General features: G+C 55.6%; 3 protein-coding genes across 10 annotated transcripts; 1 reads left to right on the forward strand and 2 right to left on the reverse strand.

Moving 5' to 3' along the window:
* Positions 1–630: 630 nt before the first annotated feature.
* On the reverse strand, positions 631–4387 carry CPTP (ceramide-1-phosphate transfer protein). 5 transcript variants are annotated; one of them, XM_081305480.1, is made up of 3 exons: positions 4139–4387; positions 2308–2442; positions 631–2080 (listed from the first exon to the last, which is right to left on the reverse strand). In XM_081305480.1, the coding sequence occupies exons 2-3, from the start codon at positions 2427–2429 to the stop codon at positions 1558–1560; spliced, it is 645 nt and encodes a 214-aa protein (XP_081161606.1). In that variant the 5' UTR covers positions 2430–2442; positions 4139–4387; the 3' UTR covers positions 631–1557. The 5 variants fall into 5 exon arrangements, with proteins under 5 accessions (XP_081161606.1, XP_081161605.1, XP_081161602.1 ...); XM_081305479.1 differs by having other exon boundaries at positions 2308–3115; positions 4139–4386; XM_081305476.1 differs by having other exon boundaries at positions 3513–4386.
* Positions 4388–4492: 105 nt separating this feature from the next.
* Positions 4493–18012, forward strand: INTS11 (integrator complex subunit 11). Of its 2 annotated transcripts, XM_081305471.1 has the most exons (17): positions 4493–4640; positions 7140–7237; positions 7620–7693; positions 8732–8960; positions 14230–14328; positions 14405–14439; positions 14751–14889; positions 15297–15361; positions 15796–15985; positions 16105–16188; positions 16539–16628; positions 16704–16866; positions 16983–17090; positions 17170–17231; positions 17296–17438; positions 17511–17640; positions 17750–18012. In XM_081305471.1, the coding sequence occupies exons 1-17, from the start codon at positions 4613–4615 to the stop codon at positions 17813–17815; spliced, it is 1803 nt and encodes a 600-aa protein (XP_081161597.1). In that variant the 5' UTR covers positions 4493–4612; the 3' UTR covers positions 17816–18012. The 2 variants fall into 2 exon arrangements, with proteins under 2 accessions (XP_081161597.1, XP_081161598.1); XM_081305472.1 differs by lacking the exons at positions 4493–4640; positions 7140–7237 and having other exon boundaries at positions 7620–7740.
* On the reverse strand, positions 18009–21230 carry PUSL1 (pseudouridine synthase like 1). 3 transcript variants are annotated; one of them, XM_081305473.1, is made up of 8 exons: positions 20746–21230; positions 20460–20577; positions 20154–20341; positions 19821–19970; positions 19559–19729; positions 18848–18902; positions 18606–18777; positions 18009–18329 (listed from the first exon to the last, which is right to left on the reverse strand). In XM_081305473.1, exons 1-8 carry the CDS (start codon positions 20802–20804, stop codon positions 18223–18225), a joined length of 1020 nt encoding a protein of 339 aa, XP_081161599.1. In that variant the 5' UTR covers positions 20805–21230; the 3' UTR covers positions 18009–18222. The 3 variants fall into 3 exon arrangements, with proteins under 3 accessions (XP_081161599.1, XP_081161600.1, XP_081161601.1); XM_081305474.1 differs by having other exon boundaries at positions 20460–20517; positions 20746–20951; XM_081305475.1 differs by lacking the exon at positions 18606–18777 and having other exon boundaries at positions 20746–20951.
* Positions 21231–21372: the final 142 nt, after the last annotated feature.

Here is a 21372-nt window from a genome sequence, read left to right on the forward strand (position 1 = left end):
CAGCCTTGCTCTCTGGCCAGTCCCAAGTGGACCCTGACCTTGTGGGGAGTGCCAAGAGGACCGTGCCCAGTGTGCATCCTCTTCCTGTCCAGCTGGCTGTCCTGGCAAAGAGCAGTCCCCACCTACATTTGGCCCTGGCCTGGGAAGACCTTTCTCTTCCAAACTGTGTAGCTTCAGGCCTGTCCTTCCTACCCAGCCTCTCGTGTAGGTGACCCTGGGTGTCAGATTTCTCCCTATAAAATGGGGATGATTTGGTCTTCATGGTGAGGAACCAAGATAAAGCCTTCAGAACAAGCACAAGCAGCATCACAGAGCCGGCTTCTGCCCTGGGCATGCCTTGTGTGCTCATGGTCAAAAAAGCCTTTTGAGTTCTTGGGGTTGGGAGCACATGCCTAAGGCCTGTCTGGAGTCAGGCTCCTCCATGCCCTTGCAGATTACCTCCATGGTCATCCCCAAAGTAACCAGGCACCTGGAGTACCCAACACCCCACCGTGGAATGCCATAACTAGTCCCATGAGCATTGTTTATTATGTTGGACAGTATCACACATATCACTTTCCAAAGGGCCAAGCACACCCTGGAAGCTGCATTCACGCACATCTGCTGCACTGAGAACACTGTCCCTGTGGGTTGGTGAAGAGCATTGGGGGTGACCAGGCCCCTAAGCATTGCATGATGGCTGGACGGTGTGGCCATCTGATAACTGTCAGCTAGTTAAGGGGGTCCAGCCCCCTCCTAGTCTGGGCACCCCCCATCTCCTGAGCACTGTGGGGAAAGGCAGCAGAGCAGGGGCAGAGGGAATGCCTGGCTCCACCCAGTGGTGTTGGGCCATGCAGGGGTGGCCTGCAATGGTATCTCTGGGTCCCTCGGGGGAGCTCAAGCCCCCCTTGCAGGAGCTATTTAGATAGCTGGGAAGGTCTTTCTGCTCAAGACTTTAGCTTCCAGGTGCCAGTGCCAAGGACATGAAGGCTCCAGTTTGCTCAGCAGGCAGACAGGCTAACAGGAGGCAGGTAAAGGCCTGGGAGAGTCCTCAGTGCCCAGACCCTGCCCAAGGTTCTCATTCTGCCTCGGGATAGCCAGCCAGGGTATGGAGAGGACTCGGGCAGCTTGGCCTGCTGTGTCCGAGGCCTGGCCTAGGACAAGCATGGGAAGTATACATGTGGGCTGGGCATACTGGCTGGAGCAGCACAGAGCCTTGGTGCCCAGGGACCTGTGTCCTCACACCATTTCACAGAATCCACACATAGCAGTAGGGCAGTCACCAGGCTGTTGCTCATGCAGGATTATGCGCCCCCACCACCTCCAGTCTCCACACCTCAGTGAGGCTCGACTGAGCACTCTTGTAACTGAGGAGGGTCTCATTCTGGGCCAAGAGGAGGGCTTGTGCCACCTCTCCTAGGCCAGCTGCCTGCCTTCCTGTCAGCTGATGGCTCTCAATAAGCTCAGCCTGCAGGGGTGAGGGTGGCACCCAGAAAGCTTTGTTGTGGAGTGCATGGGCCCTGGCTGCCCAAGTCCAGCTCTCCAGCAGGGGAAGCCCACCCAGCCTGGGAGTGGCCACTATGGCAAGTCCAACAGGGAGTGTTCTGCATAGACTTTCTGGGAGACTTCGTACACATGCTCGATGAAGGGCAGGGCTTCGCCCAGCATCTCCACAGCCTGCTCCGGGGACCCCACGTTCATGGCCTCAAGGAAGATCTTGCGTGTGGGCAGGGTGCAGAAGGCCACGGTGACTGCCTGGCGCACAATCCAGGGGTGGTAGGCGGCCAGAGAGGCATTGTAGGAGTCGGTACAGAGTGCGGAGGTGCGCGCGTCCTCAGGGCTGGTGCGCAGGCCCTCCAGGAACAGTTGTAACCAGCGCAGAGCTCGGTGCAGGCGCAGCAAGGTCCGGCAGCCTGAGGTTGGGTGGCGGGAGCGGCGATCGAGGTCCACCAGCTTATTGCCCACCTCGTAGGCCACCATGGACTGCAGGCTCATGTAGTGCTCATGTTGGGGGCTGCTGCGTAGACGCTCCATAATCTGCAGCTTGGAGACCACATCCTTTGAGATGAAGGAGAAGATGGTGCCTAGGCTATTCAGAAACCTGTGCAGCAAAGACAGAAGTTGTGGTCTCACCCAAACCCAGAGTACCCAACCTGTTCCAGGGACACCACCCTCAGACTGTGGGCACATGTTGGCCCAGAGGCAGGGGCGAGAAGACTGGCAGAGAACAGCCTACCAGCATGCCTGCTCTGTGCCCTGGCAAGTGGATTCCGTCAGGGAAAGCTGCCATCCTGGGGACCTCTGTAGGAAGGTGCCCTGTGCACGCACCTGACCAGCCCCTTCCAGCCGGCGATGTAGTGGTCCAACAGTACTTCTTCCTCCTCGCTGAGACATTGCTGGAAGCTGACCAGCACAACCTTCAGGTTGAACTCCGCCTCCAAGCCATCCATTTTCTAACACAAACTAAAACAGTTCCACACAGAGCTTGTGGGTCCTCTGCTGGGTCAGCTCTCTCTGTAGCTCATTTATTTCAGGGAGGTGGGAGGATGGAGGAACAGTTGAAATAGCTGGGGTCCTGCAACTGTCTGCCCCTGACGAAGCCCCATTCTCTTACGCTGAGTGCCCCCTCCCCGGAGCCACAGGCTCTCTCACAGACCCCATACCCACAGACTTGGCCCTGGCTCCTCCTTGTCATTCATGCCACTGACTCAGGTCAGCCCATGACCTGAGGACCCCCAGCTGCCTCCTGTTTGCAGCAGGCCCCTCTGTCAAGGCTTCCTGCTTATTTGTTTTGATTTCTTTCCCTAAAATTCCTGTTTCACAGTGGGGAAATCCTTCTGAGAGACAGGCACTACCTCAGCATGGTTGCACCTGAAGCCCCCTGTGAAGGCAACATTCTGAGGAGGAGTTTAGATCCTAATAGAAACACGGACTCTGAGTCAGTAGGCACTTCTGACACAGTAGATGAGGAGACAGATACTGTGGAAGACAGAGATAGGAGTGCCAGAGCAGGTGGGAGGGTGGCTGGGCAGACTTCTCTTCCTTGCTTGTGGCTGTACTCTAAGGCCAGGGTACAGGCTGTGGGGCCAGCATCTGCTGCACAGGTGGACACCCATCTTTCCTCCTGCTGTTGGACCTAGATACATTTCATACAGAAGGGTGGCTCGGCTAAAGGTCTTACCACATTCAGAAGACTGCCACAGGCCCTCCCCAAAGGAACACTCCAGGGAACATTCTGGAAATGGTCCAGGATCAAGTTCTCAAGGTGGGAACAGGCTCTGGATTCTGCTTGTGTCTCTGAGGTCACTCCACAGACATCCCAGTGCCCACACCTTGGTCTGCCTCCAATCACCCCGGCACCCACCTTCCTGGGTGCCCCAAGGGCCTGGGGCTCATGGCAAACCTGTGGGAGTGCTTAATGGGCTCTGGGTACCTGACTGCGGCTCACCTATGTCCAGGATGAACACTCACCCCACTAGGGGCTGGAGGTTCCTGTGCCCCTTGATGCTGGGAGCCCTGTCTGGCTTCCCTACCTGAGAGCCCGACAGGACAGGACAGCTGGATCTCCACACAGGTTCTGTCTTCCACTCACAAAGTCCTTCAGCTCTGAGGAGAACACTCTGCACTCTCTGCCCTTCCCACGGCCCAGGCTGCCCCCGCCTCCTGTGAGCCAGTGCGGGTGGAGAACCAGCCGGTTCCACGGGTTGGGCTGCCTGCTGGGTAAGGGTGGAGCCCGAGCAGATGGGCTCACCGTGTCTTCAGGTGTGGAGGGCTGCAGAGCCTGGGCCTCAGGACCATGGCTTCGGGGTCCTCCCCTCTCTCAGGGCCTAGTGCTGTTCACTGAGCAGATGCCTCCAAGACTCCAGGGGTTCCTTCTTGGCCACCCAATATCTTTCGGGGTCTAGCCTTCCTGCCCAGAACCCGAGCCAGCGGAAGGACTGCCAGGGGCCTCTCAGCGCTGTCCCCGGAGGGGTGGGAACAGGAAGGGCAGTGTCTGTGCAGCCGGGAGCCGGCAGCCTGCCAGTTCCCTGAAGTACCTCTGAGCCTCCCCCGGGGAAGATAGGGCGCGGCAGGAGGGCGGACTGGACGTCCATCAGCACGTCCGCTCTGGCACTCCCAGCCTGGCCTGCGGGCCAGGCTGACCGCCTGCAAGTCTCACCTAGCAGTCTAGCGGGCACCGGGCTGGCGGGTCTCTGCTCCTGCTGCGGGACTTAGGGCGCGGCAGAATCCGGATGGCGGGGAGGGTGGACCAAGGCCGCAGATCTGCGCGGCGGGGCGCGGCGAAGGAGCGGCTGGGGAGCCGGCTCCTCGCTCGCCCCGCCTCCCCCGCGCCAGTTCTCACCAGTTGGGAGGCTGCCTCACCTCTCCTAACCTGCGGTTGGGCAGGTGTGGCGAGCGCGGCCCCGCCCCTCCTCGCCCCGCCTCCTTGCCCTTCCTGTGCACTCTGATTGGTTGCCACCCGTCCAATCCGGATTCCACGCACCAGCCCGCGTTTCCGGCGAGCAGACCGGAAGTTGGCGCCGTGGTGGCACCTGCGCAGTGCGTCGCCGCGGCTAGTTGGGTGGCGCGTCCCTGGCGCTTCCTGTAAGCCGAGCACGGAGGATCTGGGCTGAGGGCCCGCCGCGAGCGCAGGATGCCTGAGATCAGAGTGACTCCCTTGGGTGAGTCGGAGCCGCCGAGGACGTGCGGCATTTTGCCCTGAGTCTGCGCACTCTGAGGGCCGGGCGCCTTTGCCCCCGCGGGCCGCCTGCGCTGTACCCACTGGGAGACTGTGTGCAGGCGGCGCGGGGCAGGAGTAGGGGCAGGTCAGAGCCGGGGCCTCCTCGCCTCCTCTTCCTGGCTCGAGGTCCAAAAGTTTTGGGGTTGGTCTTGGCTCCAGAGCTTGCTGTGACTTCAAGGGGGCTCAGTTACCATACTCAGGCTCCTTAGCACTGAAACCAGCATGAGACCACCTGGGGTTAGGTGGCTAGCAGGTACAGTGGGTCCTGCGGAGGTGCTGTTTTTGTGTCTAGCCGGGCAGTGGGTTTAAGTCCAGCCACAGGGTCTACATCATGGCTATGGGTGCCTCCATCAGCGTGCTGACCCCTCCCTGCACGTGAACTGCTGCTTGAACACCCTCTGTGCCCACCTCTGCTTCCTCAGCTCCCCTCTACCTCCACCGTTTGATTCCTCTCTCTGGCTGTGTCCCACCTCCACCCTCTGCTGCTCATGCCAAGGTTACCCCCAACCAACCTTCAGTAGCATCCTGTCTTGCCAGTCTCTGCAACGTTAAAAAAAAAAATAGCTTCACTTTTGGGAAAAAAAGTATAGATTCACACTTCTTGAAGTCTTTTATATATATATGTATATGTATATATGTATATTTATTTATTTATTTTAGTTGTAGATGGACAAATACCTTTATTTTTTTAAGAGAGAGAGAATTTTTTAAAATATTTATTTATTTTTTTAGTTTTTCGGTGGACACAACATCTTTGTTTGTATGTGGTGCTGAGGATCGAACCTGGGTGGCACGCATGCCAGGCGAGCGCGCTACCACTTGAGCCACATCCCCAGCCCCAAAATACCTTTATTTTGTTTATTTATTTTTATATGGTGCTGAGAACTGAACCCAATGCCTCATGCATACAAGGCAAGCACTCTACCACTGAGCCACAACTCCAGCTCTTCTTGAAGTCTTGAAATCCAGAGTCCCAGAAACTGTCTCAATATCTCTGGCTTTCTTTGTGCACATATGCTATTTGTGGCCCTAGAACTTGCTTCCTTCCCTGAACAGAGTGTCTGGAGGATCTTTCCATTTGGATGTCCTGCTCAGGATTCCAGATCACCTTGGCCAGATAGTCTCCCCAGGTTACTCCACTGTAGGGCCTTTGCACAGCTGTCTTTCCATCTTCCTACCCACTCACCCCCTGCTGGGAAGTCGTGTTCTCCAGAGTCTTTCCAGCCATGGTTCCGGAGCTTTGGAAGAACTGCCAGTGCCTAAGAACTAGTGTTGGAATTCAGATAACCAAACCTGGCCCTGTACTTTGTGGCTGTGTGCTCATGGGTGCTTCCATGACCCCAGGTCCTTCCCTTTCCCCTCCCATAAACATCTGGAGGGTCTCTGGACTTGACTTGGCCTCAAGTCTAGAGGTGCAGTAGGGAAGAGACAGCTGGGACCCTCTCCTCTGGGGCTCTTGTCTGCAAGACAACCCAAGACCCCTGCCATGCCTGCCTGAAACCAGCAGGCTGATGGGTCATGGCCAGGTCAACTTGATGTGTATGATGCTGCCAGATGGTTGGTTCAGGTAGATGGCAAAAGCAGATGTGTAGGATTCAAGGTGGAAACCAGACTATTCGGTGTCCTCAGATCCCCATTGAGGCTTGGGCTGTGTTCCTCTGTTTGTAGCTTCCAGGCTCCAGAGGAAGTGACAGATGGCCACATAGGGTCAGGTGTGTTTCCATCTGGCCAAGGCCTTAGACTGCAGAAGCTGGTGGGGTCTCTTGGAAGTCAGAAGAATGAGTGGGACCATGGTTGGCAAGAGCTAGGGATGCAGTGGTGTGGCACAGCATTCCCACTGCCTGGGTTGGGTTGTTCCTGCTGTAGCCATAGTTGTCGGCTATTGCTGGACATTCAGGGCTGTATCCCTGTGAGTGACTTGAGGCCACCTGGGTGTCTTTCTGTAGCAGTACCACCATAAGGCACCCTGGACCCCCCAATGAGTCCCAAAAGAGAAGACCTCAGTTCACAGCTTGGCTAAGTGCCCACAAATGGCCCTGTCAAGCTCTGGAACTTGGGAGCAGCAGTGAGACCCACAGAGCAGTGGTTTGCCTGTTATTGGAGCTAGGACCACAGCCAGTGCTTGGGCATCCTCCATTGGGGTTGCCCCCAACTTTGAGAATTGAGGGGAAGCTTGGTGGAAGAGGGCACTTTGACCCTAGGCTAGTAGCTCAGCATTTCGTCCCCTCCCTGTGTATTTCTCTTGCCTGCAAGTGGAGGTGGCTGTCTTCTCAGCCCATGCTCTGCCTATACAGTGGCCTTGGGGTCCAGTGCCCCAGCTCAGCTCTGCAGAGTCTGGGAGGTGACAGTGCAGGCAGCACTTGCAGCAGTGAAAGAGGGAATTTGGGGGCAGAAGGAGGAGGTATGGCCATACCTATCACCTGCCCTTTCTCTTGAGCAGGGGCTGGGCAGGATGTGGGCCGCAGCTGCATCCTGGTCTCCATCGCGGGCAAGAATGTCATGCTGGACTGCGGGATGCACATGGGCTTCAATGATGATGTGAGTCCTGAATGCAGGTGCCCGGAGGGAGGGTCCATCTCTCAGTTGCTCCTTGTAGTTGTCGGTAATACGATCCCTGGGTCTTGGAGTGAGAGGGCAAGTGGGCAGCAGTGAGAATGCCTGGCCAGCTGTACCCATTCAGGGTGGGTTGAGGCTCCCTGGTTCCTGCTGGGTTTCTGTAGGCTGGGCTTGAGGAGGTGCTGGGTAGTGAGGTTGGTGGTGACTTTAGCCAGCAGCTTGTCCTTCCAGGCAGCTGTGAGCAGCCAGTGGTTGACGCTATCAGCTGGGTGTATGCTATTCCTGGGGTGCCGGCTGTATGCCCCCATTCCTGGAGACTGGGGTGGCCTGCTGTGTCCTCACCTCTCCCATGGTTTCTCCTCAGAGGCGCTTTCCTGACTTCTCCTACATCACCCAGAATGGCCGGCTGACTGACTTCCTGGACTGTGTGATCATCAGGTCGGCTTCCTTTAGACCCTTCTCCTCCCCACCCACAGAGGCTACAGGTGTGCTGTGTTGCCTACTGACTGTGTCATGGAGTCCTGCCCCAGGTTTCCTGTGTGGCACTCAGGGTGGTGGTCAGCCCCTCAGAACTAGGGGCACTCCATGCTAATTGTCCTTGCTGACTGTGTCCCCAAGTGTGTGGACTAGAGCCTGGTAAGTGCCCTAAGAAGCTGAGTGGGGGAGGGCAGTGCTGAGATGGTAGGCTTCACCTTCATCCCAGGCTGCTCTTCAGGCCCTGACTGGGTAGCAGAGATTGGGTCCTCAGGTTGGTTCTGTCCTGTTTCACTGGTCACACACCCCATCTCCTTGCTCTTTCTCCCCCACCCCAGCCTTGGTCCCGTTCTTTTGCTGTCTCTGGAACATTAAGCCCACTGATTGTTCTCATTCCTGACCCTGATCCTAACACTTCGCTCTAGGTTCGTGGTCTTGCTAGCCACCTGTCACCTCCCCAGCTTGACAGGCTGATTCAGGGGAGGCAACTTTGCCTTCCCCCTCCCTGCTCTCACCCTCAGGCTCTATCCCCTCCATCCCTGCTGTCACCACCTCCTCTGAGTGGCCTTGCCTGATTGCCTCAGCATTCTGGTACTGTCTCTCAGTGGCCAGAGGAGTCCTTTGGGCTGAAGCACCCTATGTTGGGAAGCTGGGTCCTCGGCTGCTTGGATGTCTGTGGTTTGGGACATGGTCATGGGCTGCTTGCCTACCCTGGGGTAGAGACAACAGCTCTCCCCTCCTATGATGCCATCCCCCTCAGCTGCCTTGTTTCTGTGCAGAGCACGTCTATAGCTAAGACGTGTTTTAGTTACCGATTTGTTTCCTGCTCTGAGTGTTCAGGCTGCACATTTGGGAAGATAGCGGTTCTTGTATTTGTTATCATTGACTTCAGTAATCAGGAGGGTGTCTTCAGTGAATGAGTGGAGTGACCCATGAGCCCAGAACTGGAGTGGGGTGGCTGAGAGAGGGTGATCCCAGGCCAACTGGTGCCTGTCCTTCCAGCCACTTCCACCTGGACCACTGTGGAGCACTCCCCTACTTCAGCGAGATGGTGGGCTATGATGGACCCATCTACATGACCCATCCCACCCAGGCCATCTGCCCAATCCTGCTGGAGGACTACCGCAAGATTGCCGTGGACAAGAAAGGCGAGGCCAACTTCTTTACCTCCCAGATGATCAAAGACTGCATGAAGAAGGTGGTAGCTGTCCACTTGCACCAGACAGTTCAGGTCAGGGTCCCCAAGTGCCCAGGCTGGCACAGTGCTCTCTAGGGCTCCTCCTGCATACAGTCTGTGAGGTCCAGTGGCTTTGGACTCCAATCACCCCAGGCCTGTAGGACCACCAGGAGGCAGCAGTGGGCAGGTGACCCAGATTTGGCATGTAGCCTGGGGGAGTGCACTTGTGTGACAGGAGGCTTTTGTTCAGGTGACACTAAAGAGACCATCTGCCACCTTCTGCCTCAGGACACTTGTACTGTCTGAGCGCACGGAGATAAAGGACACATGTGGTCTATCAGACACTCAGGGAGTCTGTTTTGTTTTTGTTACTGGGGCTAAACTTAGGGCTTTGCAGATCCTAGGCAAGGGCTCTGACTCTGAGTTCTACCCACAGCCTGTCGCCTGGTCTCCTGGCGTGTTGCTAGGTGTGGGGCAGAGACCAGCCCTCGGGATAGGCAAGCCCTGATGGGTGCCCTAGATCGAGCTATGAGGAGTGAGGGTGAAAGAGGGAGTGAGGGTTTTAAACAGGTGAGTAACAAGTCAGCTTGAACAAAGCTGTTCACAAAGATTGTGGATTTGCTGTTTCTTAAGAGCCTCTGGGTTTTGCTTTATACATTTTGAAATTACATTACTAGGTGCCTACACATTTTGGATCATTTTATTCTGATTGACTATTTGGTCAATATAAAGGGTATGATTTACCTTAAATGTTTCTTATCTTGAGATCTTATCTGAGATCCTGGTAATATAGTTATGCCACCTACCACTCCACTTTTTTCCCTTTTCTTTTCTTTTCTTTCTTTTTTATGGTACCAGGCATTGAACCCAGAGGTACTTAACCACTGAGCCACATCCCCAGCCCCTTTTTATATTTTATTTATTAACAGGGTAACTGACTTGCTTAGGGCCTCACTGAGTTGCTGAGGCTGGCTTTGAATCTACAATCCTACTGCCTCAGTCTCCTGACCCACTGGGATCACAGGTGTGTGCCACTACACCTGGCATTTTTCCTCTTTCTTTCTTTCTTTCTTTCTAGCTGTGCTCTGGGGATTAAACCCATGGCCTCACTCATGATAGACAAGCGTTGTACCACTTAGCTGCACCCCCAGCCCTATCTATCTATCTATCTATCTATCCATCCATCCATCCATCCATATCAGGGATTAAACTCAGGGGTGCTTAACCACTGAGCCACTCCCCACTTCCTTTTTAATTTCGAGACAGGGTCTCCCTAAGTTATTGAAGCTGGCCACAAATTGGTAGTCCTCCTGTCTCACCCTCCTGAGTTGCTGGGATTACCTGTGTGTACCACTGCTTCTCGCCAGTTTTCACCTTTTGGTCTGGATAATTTACCTTCTGCCTAAAGAATACCAGTGTGGATGAATTCCTTTGATTTATATTTGTCTGCAGGGCTGGGGATGTGGCTCAAGCGGTAGCGCGCTCGCCTGGCATGCGTGCGGCCCGGGTTCGATCCTCAGCACCACATACCAACAAAGATGTTGTGTCCGCCGAGAACTAAAAAATAAATATTAAAAAAAAAATTCTCTCTCTCTCCTCTCTCACTCTCTCTTAAAAAAAAAAAAATTTGTCTGCAAATGGATTTATTTTACTCTCATTGTTTTCTTGAATTTTTTCTTTCCAGGTATTCCTGATCCTCCTCCTTTTATTTTTGTTTTTATTTTTTAAATTTTTTTAAATTTTTTTTTATTGTTGGTCGTTCAAAACATTACATAGTTCTTAATATATCATATTTCACAGTTTGATTCAAGTGGGTTATGAACTCCCATTTTTACCCCGTATACAGATTGCTGTATCACATCAGTTACACTTCCATTGATTTACATATTGCCATTCTAGTGACTGATGTATTCTGCTGTCTATCCTATTCTCTACTATCCCCCTTCTCCTCCCCTCCCCTCCCCTATTTTTGTTTTTAATATTTATTTCTTTTAGTTATAGGTTGGCACTATACCTTTATTTATTTTTATGTGGTGCTGAGGATTGAACCCAGTGCCTCACGGATGCTAGGTGAGCACTCTACCTCTGAGCCACATCCCCAGCCCCCTCCTCCACAATACCTTTATTTCACATATTCATTTTTATGTGGTGCTGAGGATTGAATCCAGGGTCTTGTATGTGCGAGACGAGCGCTCTACCGCTGAGCCACAACCCCAGCCCCCTCCTTTTTTTTTTAATAATTTTTTTTTAAAGTGGTACTGAGGATCGAGCCTAGTATCTCACACATAATAGGCAATTGTCCTACCACTGAGCCACAATCCCAGCCCCCCCTCATCCTTTTTTTTTATAAATATTTTTTTTATTTATAAATGGACACAGTACCTTTATTTTGTTTATTTATTTTTATGTGGTGCTGAGGCTCGAACCCAGGGTCTCACACATGCAAGGCAAGCGCTCTACCGCTGAGCCACAACCCCAGCCCTCCTTTTTTTTTTAAAGAGAGAGTGAGAGAGAGAATTTTTTTAATATTTATTTTTTAGTTCTCAGCGGACACAACATCTTTGTTGGTATGTGGTGCTGAGGATCGAACCCGGGCCGCACGCATGCAAGGCGAGTGCGCTACCGCTTGAGCCATATCCCCAGCCCCCCTTTTTTTTTTTTAATAATTTTTTTAATGTGGTACTGAGGATCAAGCCCAGTATCTCACACATAATAGGCAATTGTTCTACCACTGAGCCACAACCCCAGCCTCCTCATTCTTTTTTTTTTTTTTCTTTTAATAATATCTATCTTTAGTTGTAGGTGGACACAATTCTTTTATTATTTGTTTTTATGAGGTGCTGAGGATCCAACCCAGGGCCTCACACATGCTAGGCGAGTGCTCTACTGCTTAGCCCCCGCCCTGGCGCAGCCTCCTCGTTCTTGAAGGACTCTTTTCTCACTGTACAGTACAGACTTTTACTCCTCAGACTGGGGGAGAGCTGGGAAAGCTCTTGTGTATTGGAGTAGTCGAGAGACTGGCGAATCTGTCTCAGCCCATAGATATACTGTGGTTCTGTCTTCCATTTGCAGATCTCTATAGTTGTTTTCTCCAAAGTAGAATGTGCCCACAGGGTGTGGGTCAGGTGAGGTCATTCAGCTGGTGACCTGGTCATGTCAGTATCTGATCCTGGATGGTACTGGTTGACATGGGCACCATGGCATAGGGAACTGGGCCAGCAGAAACCAGTGAGGCAAGGCCAGTAAGACATATGCTAGGGACGTTTTCCACCTGCTAAGGTGTGTCCTGGATGCCACTGCAGGGCAGATGGGCAAAGCAGTGACCTACCTGGTGGCCAGTCATTGTGGCCAAAGAGGTGCTAGTGGCCCAGCAGAGCTGACATCCTACATCTCCAGCTGCACATCTGGACCTGCCTTGTGAGCTCCTGCAGCAAAGCTGGTGTTAAAGTCCGCTCCCTGATGGGTGGTCACCTTGGAAGTGAGGTGACCCTTCACAGCAGACTTAATGGGAAATGGGCAGCCTTGTCCCCGAGAGTTCCTTAAGTAATACTGAGGAATCAGGAAGGAGGGCGGCGTGCAGACACCCATGTGGCACCTCCAGCATCACACACCCCTTCTGTGACCCCTCTTGTTTTCAGGGCTCACACGCAAAACCCAGGCCAAAGGAGGCAACTTTGACTGGGAGGGTGCTTTTTTTTTTTTTTTTTTTTTTTTAAGACTTTATTTATATGTGGTGCTGAGAATCGAACCCAGTGCCTCACACGTGCGAGGCAGGTTCATTACTACTGAGCCTCAGCCCCATGGGAGGACACTTTTTTTTTTTTTTTTTTTTAATTTTAGTATTTATTTTTTAGTTTTGGCGGACACAACATCTTTGTATGTGGTGCTGAGGATCGAACCCGGGCCGCACGCATGCCAGGCGAGCGCGCTACCGCTTGAGCCACATCCCCAGCCCGGGAGGACACGTTTTGACAGTCCAGTGATTCTTGTCCTGTCCTCCGGTCTTCCTGCTGAGATGAATGGCAGGCAAAGGCCATGCTGGGTTCTCCAGCCCCACCATTCTCTGAGCCTGAGTTTCATCCATGTGGTAGGACCCTGACCTCCTGGAGTGCACGGGGCCAGGTATGCTCATGAGGAATGGGAACGTTCCCACCACTGCAAGGCTGGTCCGCTGGGATTTTAGAGACTGGATTCTTGCACCCTACTTGGGATTCTCTTTCTGAGTCTGGGAAAGAAAGGTCTGTGTTCAAAAGCCCCCCCCACCCTTTTAAATTTTTAAATTTTTTAGTTGTAGTTGGACCTTTGTTTTTTTATTTATTTTTATGTGGTGCTGAGGAGGATTGAACCCAGGGCCTTTTACCTGCCAGGGAAGCGCTCTACCACTGAGCCACAACCCCAGCCCAGAAGGACCCATTTTAATAGAAGGAAGGCCTGGGTAGCTGTCTGGGGCCACCCCTGTGGGCTCTGATTGCAGGACTGCAGCTTGCAGCACAGGAATGTCCCTCCTCTACTGCTGCCATGGTCCTGTCCTCTGAGGCTCCTGCAGGGCCACCCTCATGAGGAAAGACCAGGCTAACAGTCTCTCGTCCCACACTCCAGCACACCTCTGTCTGCTGTTCTCGTGTCGGTCCTGGCTGTGCTGTGGCCTGCGTGCTGATTTCTCAGCCCTTGGGGTGTCTTCTGTCTCCTCTATCCTTCTGTCTTGTGCTTCATGCTGTTTCACCCTCAAAGTTTAGCCCATTGTTTTTGTTTTGTTTTTAATAAATTTGTTCATTTTTAAATTTTTATTTATTTTTTAATGTGGTACGGAGAATCGAACCCAGTGCCTCACATGTGCTAGGCAAGTGCTCTACCACTGGGCCGTAACCCCAGCCCTGGTTTTCTTCAATGTGTTGGTAAATTCACCTACTGAATTCATTTAGGTTATTAGAATCTTCACTCTTGTGTAGTTTCTTGGACTTTGCCTCTATTCTCAGTCTTGCCTCTTTCTCTCTGTGGAGGTAAGGGTCTGTGGGGTTCCTCAGGACCAGAGCCTGTGGTGTGGTACTGGGCACCTGAGTGGTCAGCATGTATTGTGCCACACAGGCCTGGAGAATCCCCTTCTTGGGAGCTGAGAGGACACCTAAAGCCATGTTGTCTGGAACAGTGTCTAGGAACTTTGCAGGCTTTAAACTGCCACCTCTGTTGCTCTCCAGCTTGCCTCACCTCCTGTGGTGGCTTTTGCATGAGGGATGGAGTTGGTGGGAGACTTGGGAGATGCTGACTTCAGCTGCACCTGCCCTGCACCTGTAGGCCCAAGCTCAACCCTCTGCTCTCTCTGCAGGTGGATGATGAGCTAGAGATCAAGGCCTACTACGCGGGCCATGTGCTGGGGGCGGCCATGTTCCAGATCAAAGTGGGCTCAGAGTCTGTGGTCTACACGGTCAGTGGAGGGGCCTGTGGTTCAGCAAGGCTGCCTGGGGTAGGGAGACCCTCCTCACTGTTGCCTTCTTTGCCAGGGTGATTATAACATGACCCCGGACCGCCACTTGGGGTAAGTAGGCCTCTGTGCTTCATCCTGTGGGTTCCTTCTGGACTAGAGACCTGTGGTGTGATGGTGCTGGGCACCTGAGCGGTCAGCGCATTGGTGTCCCCAACAAGTTTCGTAACCTTTTCCTAACCTTGGGAACCCAGAGGCAGGAAGGCACAGGTCTAGGCTGGGGCCTCTACCAGCCCTTCTGAGGGTGCTACCCGTGACGTACAACTGGATCTAGGAGAGGGGCAGGCTGCTGGCAGAGTGGTTCAGGAAGGTGGCTGTGAGTGGGGCTGGGACAGTCCACTACCAGCCACACCCACCCATTATAGTGCTGCTTGGATTGACAAGTGCCGTCCCAACCTGCTCATCACGGAGTCCACCTATGCCACAACCATCCGGGACTCCAAGCGCTGCCGCGAGCGAGACTTCCTGAAGAAAGTCCACGAGACCGTGGAGCGTGGCGGGAAGGTAGCTGTGTCTGCTCTGGGATGGAAGCCAGCCCCACCCAGCTATGCAGGCCCTGCCACCCTGATGTGTGTCAGGTCTTGGGGGGTGGTGGTGGGGTGCTGCTTATTTAGCACGAGGAGAAAAACCCTGAAGAACCTTCCTTAGGAGATGGCAGCTCCCCGGCTTCAGATTGGATGAAGGGCTATCCAGAGCTTCCCATGGCCCCTGCTGTCTACTCGTGGCTGGGAACCAGGCTGTGTGCAGGGTGGGGGCCTGGGCCATGCCTCTGACTGGACACTGCCTTTGACCACTGAAATCAGCCAGCACAGTCTCACAAAGATAGGCACAATGAGCAAGTTATCACCTGCTATGCTGGGTGTGGGTGGCATGGCCAGGGGCTCCACCTGAGTTGGCCTCACCTCCCTCAGGTGCTGATCCCTGTGTTTGCACTGGGCCGTGCTCAGGAGCTCTGCATCTTGCTGGAGACCTTCTGGTAGGTGCAGAGAGGACTACTCCTGGCCTGAAGGTAGCGGGGGGCACATGGCCTGTGCACAGCCTGGGTGGGAGGTGGCCTGAAAAGTCAAGGCAGCACAGACCACTGTTGGAGCCCCATGGTTAGGGTGCCAGCGACATGGCCCTGCTCAGTGTTGGTGGGTGGAGCTGGCCATGTACCTGCAGGCCAGCATCATCAACATCATTGGTAGCTGGTCTCAGGGTCTCTAGTCCAGCTCTAAACTTGCCACACAAGCTCTGGGACACTGCGTGTTATAGGACACAGGCTGCTGGTACTGGCCTTATGGCCATTGGGGTGGAGAGAGCTGGGAGCTCAGTTCCTCGACTCTGGCCAAGCTGTGAGGTGAAGGGCATGAGTGACATGGCCCAGGCTGACCCTGGCAGTGACCACTAACCAGGTCGGTGGGCCCACAGGGAACGCATGAACCTGAAAGTGCCCATCTACTTCTCCACGGGCTTGACGGAGAAGGCCAACCACTACTACAAGCTCTTCATCACCTGGACCAACCAGAAGATTCGGAAGACCTTTGTTCAGAGGAATATGTTTGAATTCAAGCATATCAAAGCCTTCGACCGGGCATTTGCTGACAACCCAGGCCCCATGGTTAGACCCTGTGGGCAGCATCCCATGTCAGGCACAGAGGATTCCTGGTCAGAAGCTGGGGCCTGTGGTGGGGCTGGGCAAGGAGTCTATTGCCCTGACCACCCTCATCCATCCCTTAGGTTGTGTTTGCCACGCCAGGGATGCTGCATGCTGGCCAGTCCCTGCAGATCTTCCGAAAGTGGGCAGGAAATGAGAAGAACATGGTGAGGGCTCTGGGCCCAGGGCCAGCTCCTGAGAGGTGGCCACAGGAGCTCCCTACGGCTAGAGGGCAGATGGATGGTTCTTTACCCACCCTGTCCCCAAGCTGCCCATGGACCTGGCTTTAGGCTGGTCTGAGGTCACTGATGGTGGGGGTGCCAGTGTCCAACTCAGGCAGCTCAGATCTGGGGAACTGAGCAGCCGTGATGGTGGGCTCTGGGCCTGGTCCCCCAAGGTCTGCAGCTGGCCGAGTGGAAGCAGCCTCCTCCAGTGGGGGTATTCCACTTCCAGGTGGAAGCCCTGGTGTGTACGCAGCTGGGTGGCCACATGGCTGAGCCTTATCCTTGCCCTACAGGTCATTATGCCCGGTTACTGTGTGCAGGGCACTGTGGGCCACAAGATTCTCAGTGGGCAGCGCAAGTTGGAGATGGAAGGGCGACAGGTGGTGAGTCTTCATCCTCGCCCATGGGCTTGGGGACAGTGGCCCCCTGGCACTGACATCTGTACCTTGGTGCTACAGCTGGAGGTGAAGATGCAGGTGGAATACATGTCGTTCAGCGCCCACGCTGACGCCAAGGGCATCATGCAGCTGGTGGGGCAGGCAGAGCCAGAGCGTGTGCTGCTGGTGCATGGGGAGGCCAAGAAGATGGAGTTTCTCCGGCAGAAGATTGAGCAGGAGTTCCGTAGGTGGCCATAGGGCACTGCAGAGGGTCACCAAGCAGGGCCCACCCCTGGGACTGGTGCAGACAGGACTGGCCAGCTCAGACTGAGGTTCTGTCTGCACCATCTCTACCCCCAGGGGTCAGCTGCTACATGCCAGCCAACGGTGAGACGGTGACACTGCCTACGAGCCCCAGCATCCCTGTGGGCATCTCTCTGGGACTGCTGAAGCGGGAGATGGCGCAGGGTATGAGGGGCAGGTTGGGCACCAGGCAGGGTGGCTGGTGAGTGGGTGACATGTGTTGATAGCCACACTCTTCTCACAGGGCTACTTCCTGAGGCCAAGAAGCCCCGGCTACTGCATGGCACCCTGATCATGAAGGACAGTGTGAGTGTGTGGATGGAGGGTGGGGGTAGCACCCCTACTTGTCCTGACTGTCCCTGCCCCACAGAGCTTCCGGCTGGTATCCTCAGAGCAAGCCCTCAAGGAGCTAGGCCTGGCCGAGCACCAGCTGCGCTTCACCTGCCGTGTGCACCTGCAGGACACCCGCAAGGAACAGGAGACAGCCCTGCGAGTCTACAGCCACCTCAAAAGGTGTGCCTGGCCTTCCTCTCCACCCCACCCCCTCCGCCTGGGTCAGGCAGGTCTCACTGTGCCTCTCCACAGCACCCTGAAGGACCACTGCGTGCAGCACCTCCCTGATGGCTCTGTGACGGTGGAGTCTATCCTTATCCAGGCTGCTGCCCACTCTGAGGACCCAGGCACCAAGGTGCTGTTAGTTTCTTGGACATACCAGGTAGGTGGTTGGAATCGCCAGTGCCCCATGGGGAAGGGTAGCTGGGCTCTCTCCCTTGGCAGCCTGTGCTGCCTGGAGCAGGGTGACGGCCTTCTCGCCTTTTTTGTAGGATGAGGAGCTGGGGAGCTTCCTCACGGCACTGCTCAAGAAGGGTCTCCCCCAGGCCCCCAGCTGATGCACTGACCACCCAGGCTTTCACCTCTGCCTTTCACTGTGCCCAGCAGAAGAAACTCAGCTTCCACTCCTGGATTCTGGGTGCTCTGTGTGGGCAGATCCCATGGCCAGGCTGGCTGCAGAACTTGTTCTAGGACAAGGCCAGAGATACAGCTGGCCTAAGTGGATACCTCTGTCAATAAACAAGCCTCAGGGGTCTCCTCACCTTTTATTCTTGCTCCCAGGCCCCTGGAAGATAGGGGTAGTATTCCTGGAAAAGCAGAACCAGGGACATTTGGGTGCTTACACCTATTTCCTGCACCCCAACCTGTGTCAGCCTCCTCCAGGGCAGAGGAGAGGGGGGGTTGTCCAGGGTGGCAGGGACTCTGGGGAGGTTGAGATTGAAAGGAAGCAAGAGAGGTGGATGTGCTATGTATACTGATCAAGATGACCAGGTTCAACAGCCAGACCTAGGGTTCTGTGGCCAGGGTCATCATTTCCATACTGTGGACCCTGCAGGGTGCAGGAGGCAGGACCTGTGGATAGACTTTAGGTCAGCCTGGGGTGGGGGTCACCCTAGAGCCACCACCCCAGGGATTTTGCTCAAGGGGCCTGAAAACAGGGCTCTGAATCCCATGCTGTGGCAACTCCTCGCCAGCTGGGTATCCTTTGGCCAATCCAGCTCCCCTCCTGCAGCCTTCCCATTGGGTACCTGGGTTTCTATGTGTTGGACAGCAGGTTTCTATATCTTGACCTCAAGATCCCCCTCCCCGAGGGAAGACCCAGCCTGGATGGGCGGTGCTGCCTCTTACCAAGGTCCCTGAGGCCTCCATACAGCACTGACTTCAGAAACAGCCCATGGGCTGGAGCAGGGTGGGCCTGGTACTTGCCCAGGGGATCTTGGCTCTCCAGAATCACCCTCACCTGGGTGGGTGTCAAAACCCCGAGCCCCACAGCCACTAGCACAGCTGTCATCCTTCGCACCTGCAACCCAGAATGAAGCTGCTACAGGGGCCTGCCTTGGCCCACCCCAGGAGGACCCAGGACAGCCCACCTGTCGGTACAGGAAGGACTGGCTCTCGAACTCCAGAGTCCAGAAGTGCAGCTTCCTAGGACAGAGATGCCTGTGATAACCAAGCCGAAGGCCAGTCCCAGCCACCCAATCCCACCATGTGCTTTCAGACAAGAGTGTTTATTGATAGGTTGGGGATGGGGACTAGTTGTCAGCTCTCCAAGTACTAGCCCTCACTTACCACCCATCCCCAGGAGGGGCCCATGGAAAGGAATCAAAAGCAGTCACAACCTGTGTGAGGCAGCAGTGTACCGAGGGCCCTCACATGGAGAGACCACTAGGATGGGGCTGCTCAGAGGGGGAGCACAGCCTGCTTACTGCCAACACCCAACCCCTAGGCCTGGTGCTCTCCTGCCTGACTATGCAGAAGTCTCCCTTGGGGCTGCCCTTGACTGGGAAGGTTCTAGAAGTCAACAGCTGTCTCCACCCTCTGCAGGAGGCCTGCTGAGGGCAGTGGAACCCAGGCTGGGCTGGAACCACTAGTCCCAGTGAAACCTTTCAATGGCTGCCAAAACCTATCTGCTGGGCAGGCAAAGGTTCTCAAGAGGAGGGTAATACTCTGTCCCCACTCCCAGGCAGTGGTGGGGGAGTGCTGCCTTGTCTTTGTTGGGAGAGGTTCTGGAGCTGCATTTAGCCCTGGTGGCCTCCCAAGTGGCACCAGGTAGGACCACAGTGCAAAGCTCTCTTCCTCACCTGTTTTCCTGGGGGAGGACAAAGGGACTGGTGGGGCCAGGGGATACTGAGGCTCGGCGCAGTGTGCGCACTGGGCTAGCAGCCGGGCTGCCAGCCGACTGGAAGGCACTGAAGTCATGTGTCCCCAGGAGGTGCCGGGCAGCTTCCTGCATGGCAGGTACATCCAGACAGCTGCAGGACACCAGGCAGGCAGTCAGGAGGGAAGGCCCAGCAAGGGGCCTTGTGAGCCCCCTCCTCCTGACTTGCATTTACCCACACTCACTCTGTTCGGAGAGCCCAGCAAAGGTTTCGCTCAAACACAGGCAGCTGGTCAGGACCAGGACAGCCAGTGGCCAGACGGTACAGGTAGGTTCTGGAGGTAGCTGCATGGCGAGCATGAAAGTCACTGGGCACCCGGAAGACCTGCAGAACCCTGTGGCGGCAGGTCAGGCTCAGCAAGGAATAACCCCACCCACATATCCAGGTGACACCTCAGTGCCTGCCCCTTCACCTCCAGGTTCTGCCCAGTCTGGACTTCCAGCCTCCACTCACTGTGGATCACGGGTGTCAAGGAAGAGTAGGGCACAGGATAACCATGCTCAGATTGGGGGCTCACCTGATGGCTGGGTGCCTCAGGTGAGTGTTGAGGGCCTGGGCCACCACCTCGGGGGAGAAGGGCGGCTGGCCCGGGCGGCGCTGGACATCCAGGTGTGCCGTGTTGCTCAGCGCGTGCACTCCCGCATCGGTACGGCTGGAGATGGTGAACCTGACTGGCTCTACTGAGTTCAGTCGCTCTGCGGCCTCCTGCTGCGAGAAAGCTTTGGGGCAGCGGAGCTAGGGCCAGAGCCGCAGGGGACACATCCCCAGGCTCCCACCGGGGCCTCCCGGGGAGTTGCCTCCCTCCCAGCCGGGCAGACCTCACCTCCAGGTAGTTCTGCACTCCAATGGCACGTTGGGAGCCTCTGACGGCCGCGACTCCACTGCAGACAGAGGCGAGTGGGGTTACCTGATGAAGGCCATCACGTCCTGCCCACCCCGCCCTAAGGCCAAACAAAGCATTTCCTGGGCCCGAAAGTTGGGCAAGCTGTACCCGGGCCACCCTGTCTGCCCGCTGACCCTGGATTTAACCCCCGCGAGCTCTCCCCGGCCGGGTCGCATCTTTCCTGCTAGCCAGGTGACGGATGTCGGGGGAAGGCCGAGATACGTACTTAAAACCAGTGCCCAAGTACTGGAAATACACGAGGTAGCGCGCCCGCACTGAGCGCATTGCGCCGGAGGGACCCGAGGCTAGTGTCCCACGTGTCCTCAGGCCGGCCACGCCCACCGTGCCTGCGCCTGCGCGCTTCCCGCAGGCTGCCGGGGAGAGGCGGGGCTGAGGCGGGGCGAGGCCTAGGGAGCGGGTGGAAAGTGCCGCCGCCGCTGAGCGGCCTGCCGGACCGCGACTGCGCCCTGGAGGCGCTCTCAGAGCCACTTATGGCCCCGCACGCTCTCAGGCGCCCGCCTCCACTCACTGGTTAGCTCCCTATTCCCGCTCTGCCGCCCACCGCCCGCCCAGTCCTCAGGGGCGTGTCTGTCCGCCGAGTAGCGGCCAAGACCTCCCAAATGTGGTTTTTGCAAACGCCCCAAGTTGCGCAATGGCTAGGATGGCTGGAGCGGGCGGAGCCCGCGCCCTCCCCGTTCCTGGGTTTGGCCGACGGTCCCCGAAGCCCAACTGTCTCGGCCCATCAAACTCCCCGACCCTGTGGCAGTGGACACAGGGAGGGCGTTTGGTGACACTCCCCGGAGGTGAAAGCAGTGGTGCGCGGTGGCGGGTTCGGCGACGCTCCCTGGCTGTG

Source organism: Spermophilus citellus (assembly GCF_964194105.1).
Source record: "Spermophilus citellus genome assembly, chromosome: 9".
Classification (NCBI taxonomy): domain Eukaryota; kingdom Metazoa; phylum Chordata; class Mammalia; order Rodentia; family Sciuridae; genus Spermophilus; species Spermophilus citellus.

Coding starts and splice junctions, on each gene's coding strand:
- CPTP (XM_081305480.1), bottom strand. CDS start 2,429: ATGGATGGCTTGGAGGCGGAGTTCAACCTGAAGGTTGTGCTGGTCAGC. Junction 2,081..2,307: donor GGCTGGAAGGGGCTGGTCAG/GTGCGTGCACAG, acceptor TTTGCTGCACAG/GTTTCTGAATAGCCTAGGCA.
- INTS11 (XM_081305471.1), top strand. CDS start 4,613: ATGCCTGAGATCAGAGTGACTCCCTTGG. Junction 14,890..15,296: donor CCGTGGAGCGTGGCGGGAAG/GTAGCTGTGTCT, acceptor CACCTCCCTCAG/GTGCTGATCCCTGTGTTTGC. Junction 15,362..15,795: donor ATCTTGCTGGAGACCTTCTG/GTAGGTGCAGAG, acceptor GTGGGCCCACAG/GGAACGCATGAACCTGAAAG.
- PUSL1 (XM_081305473.1), bottom strand. CDS start 20,804: ATGCGCTCAGTGCGGGCGCGCTACCTCGTGTATTTCCAGTACTTGGGC. Junction 20,342..20,459: donor GAGTGCAGAACTACCTGGAG/GTGAGGTCTGCC, acceptor TTCTCGCAGCAG/GAGGCCGCAGAGCGACTGAA. Junction 18,330..18,605: donor TGGAGGCCTCAGGGACCTTG/GTAAGAGGCAGC, acceptor GTCTATCCACAG/GTCCTGCCTCCTGCACCCTG.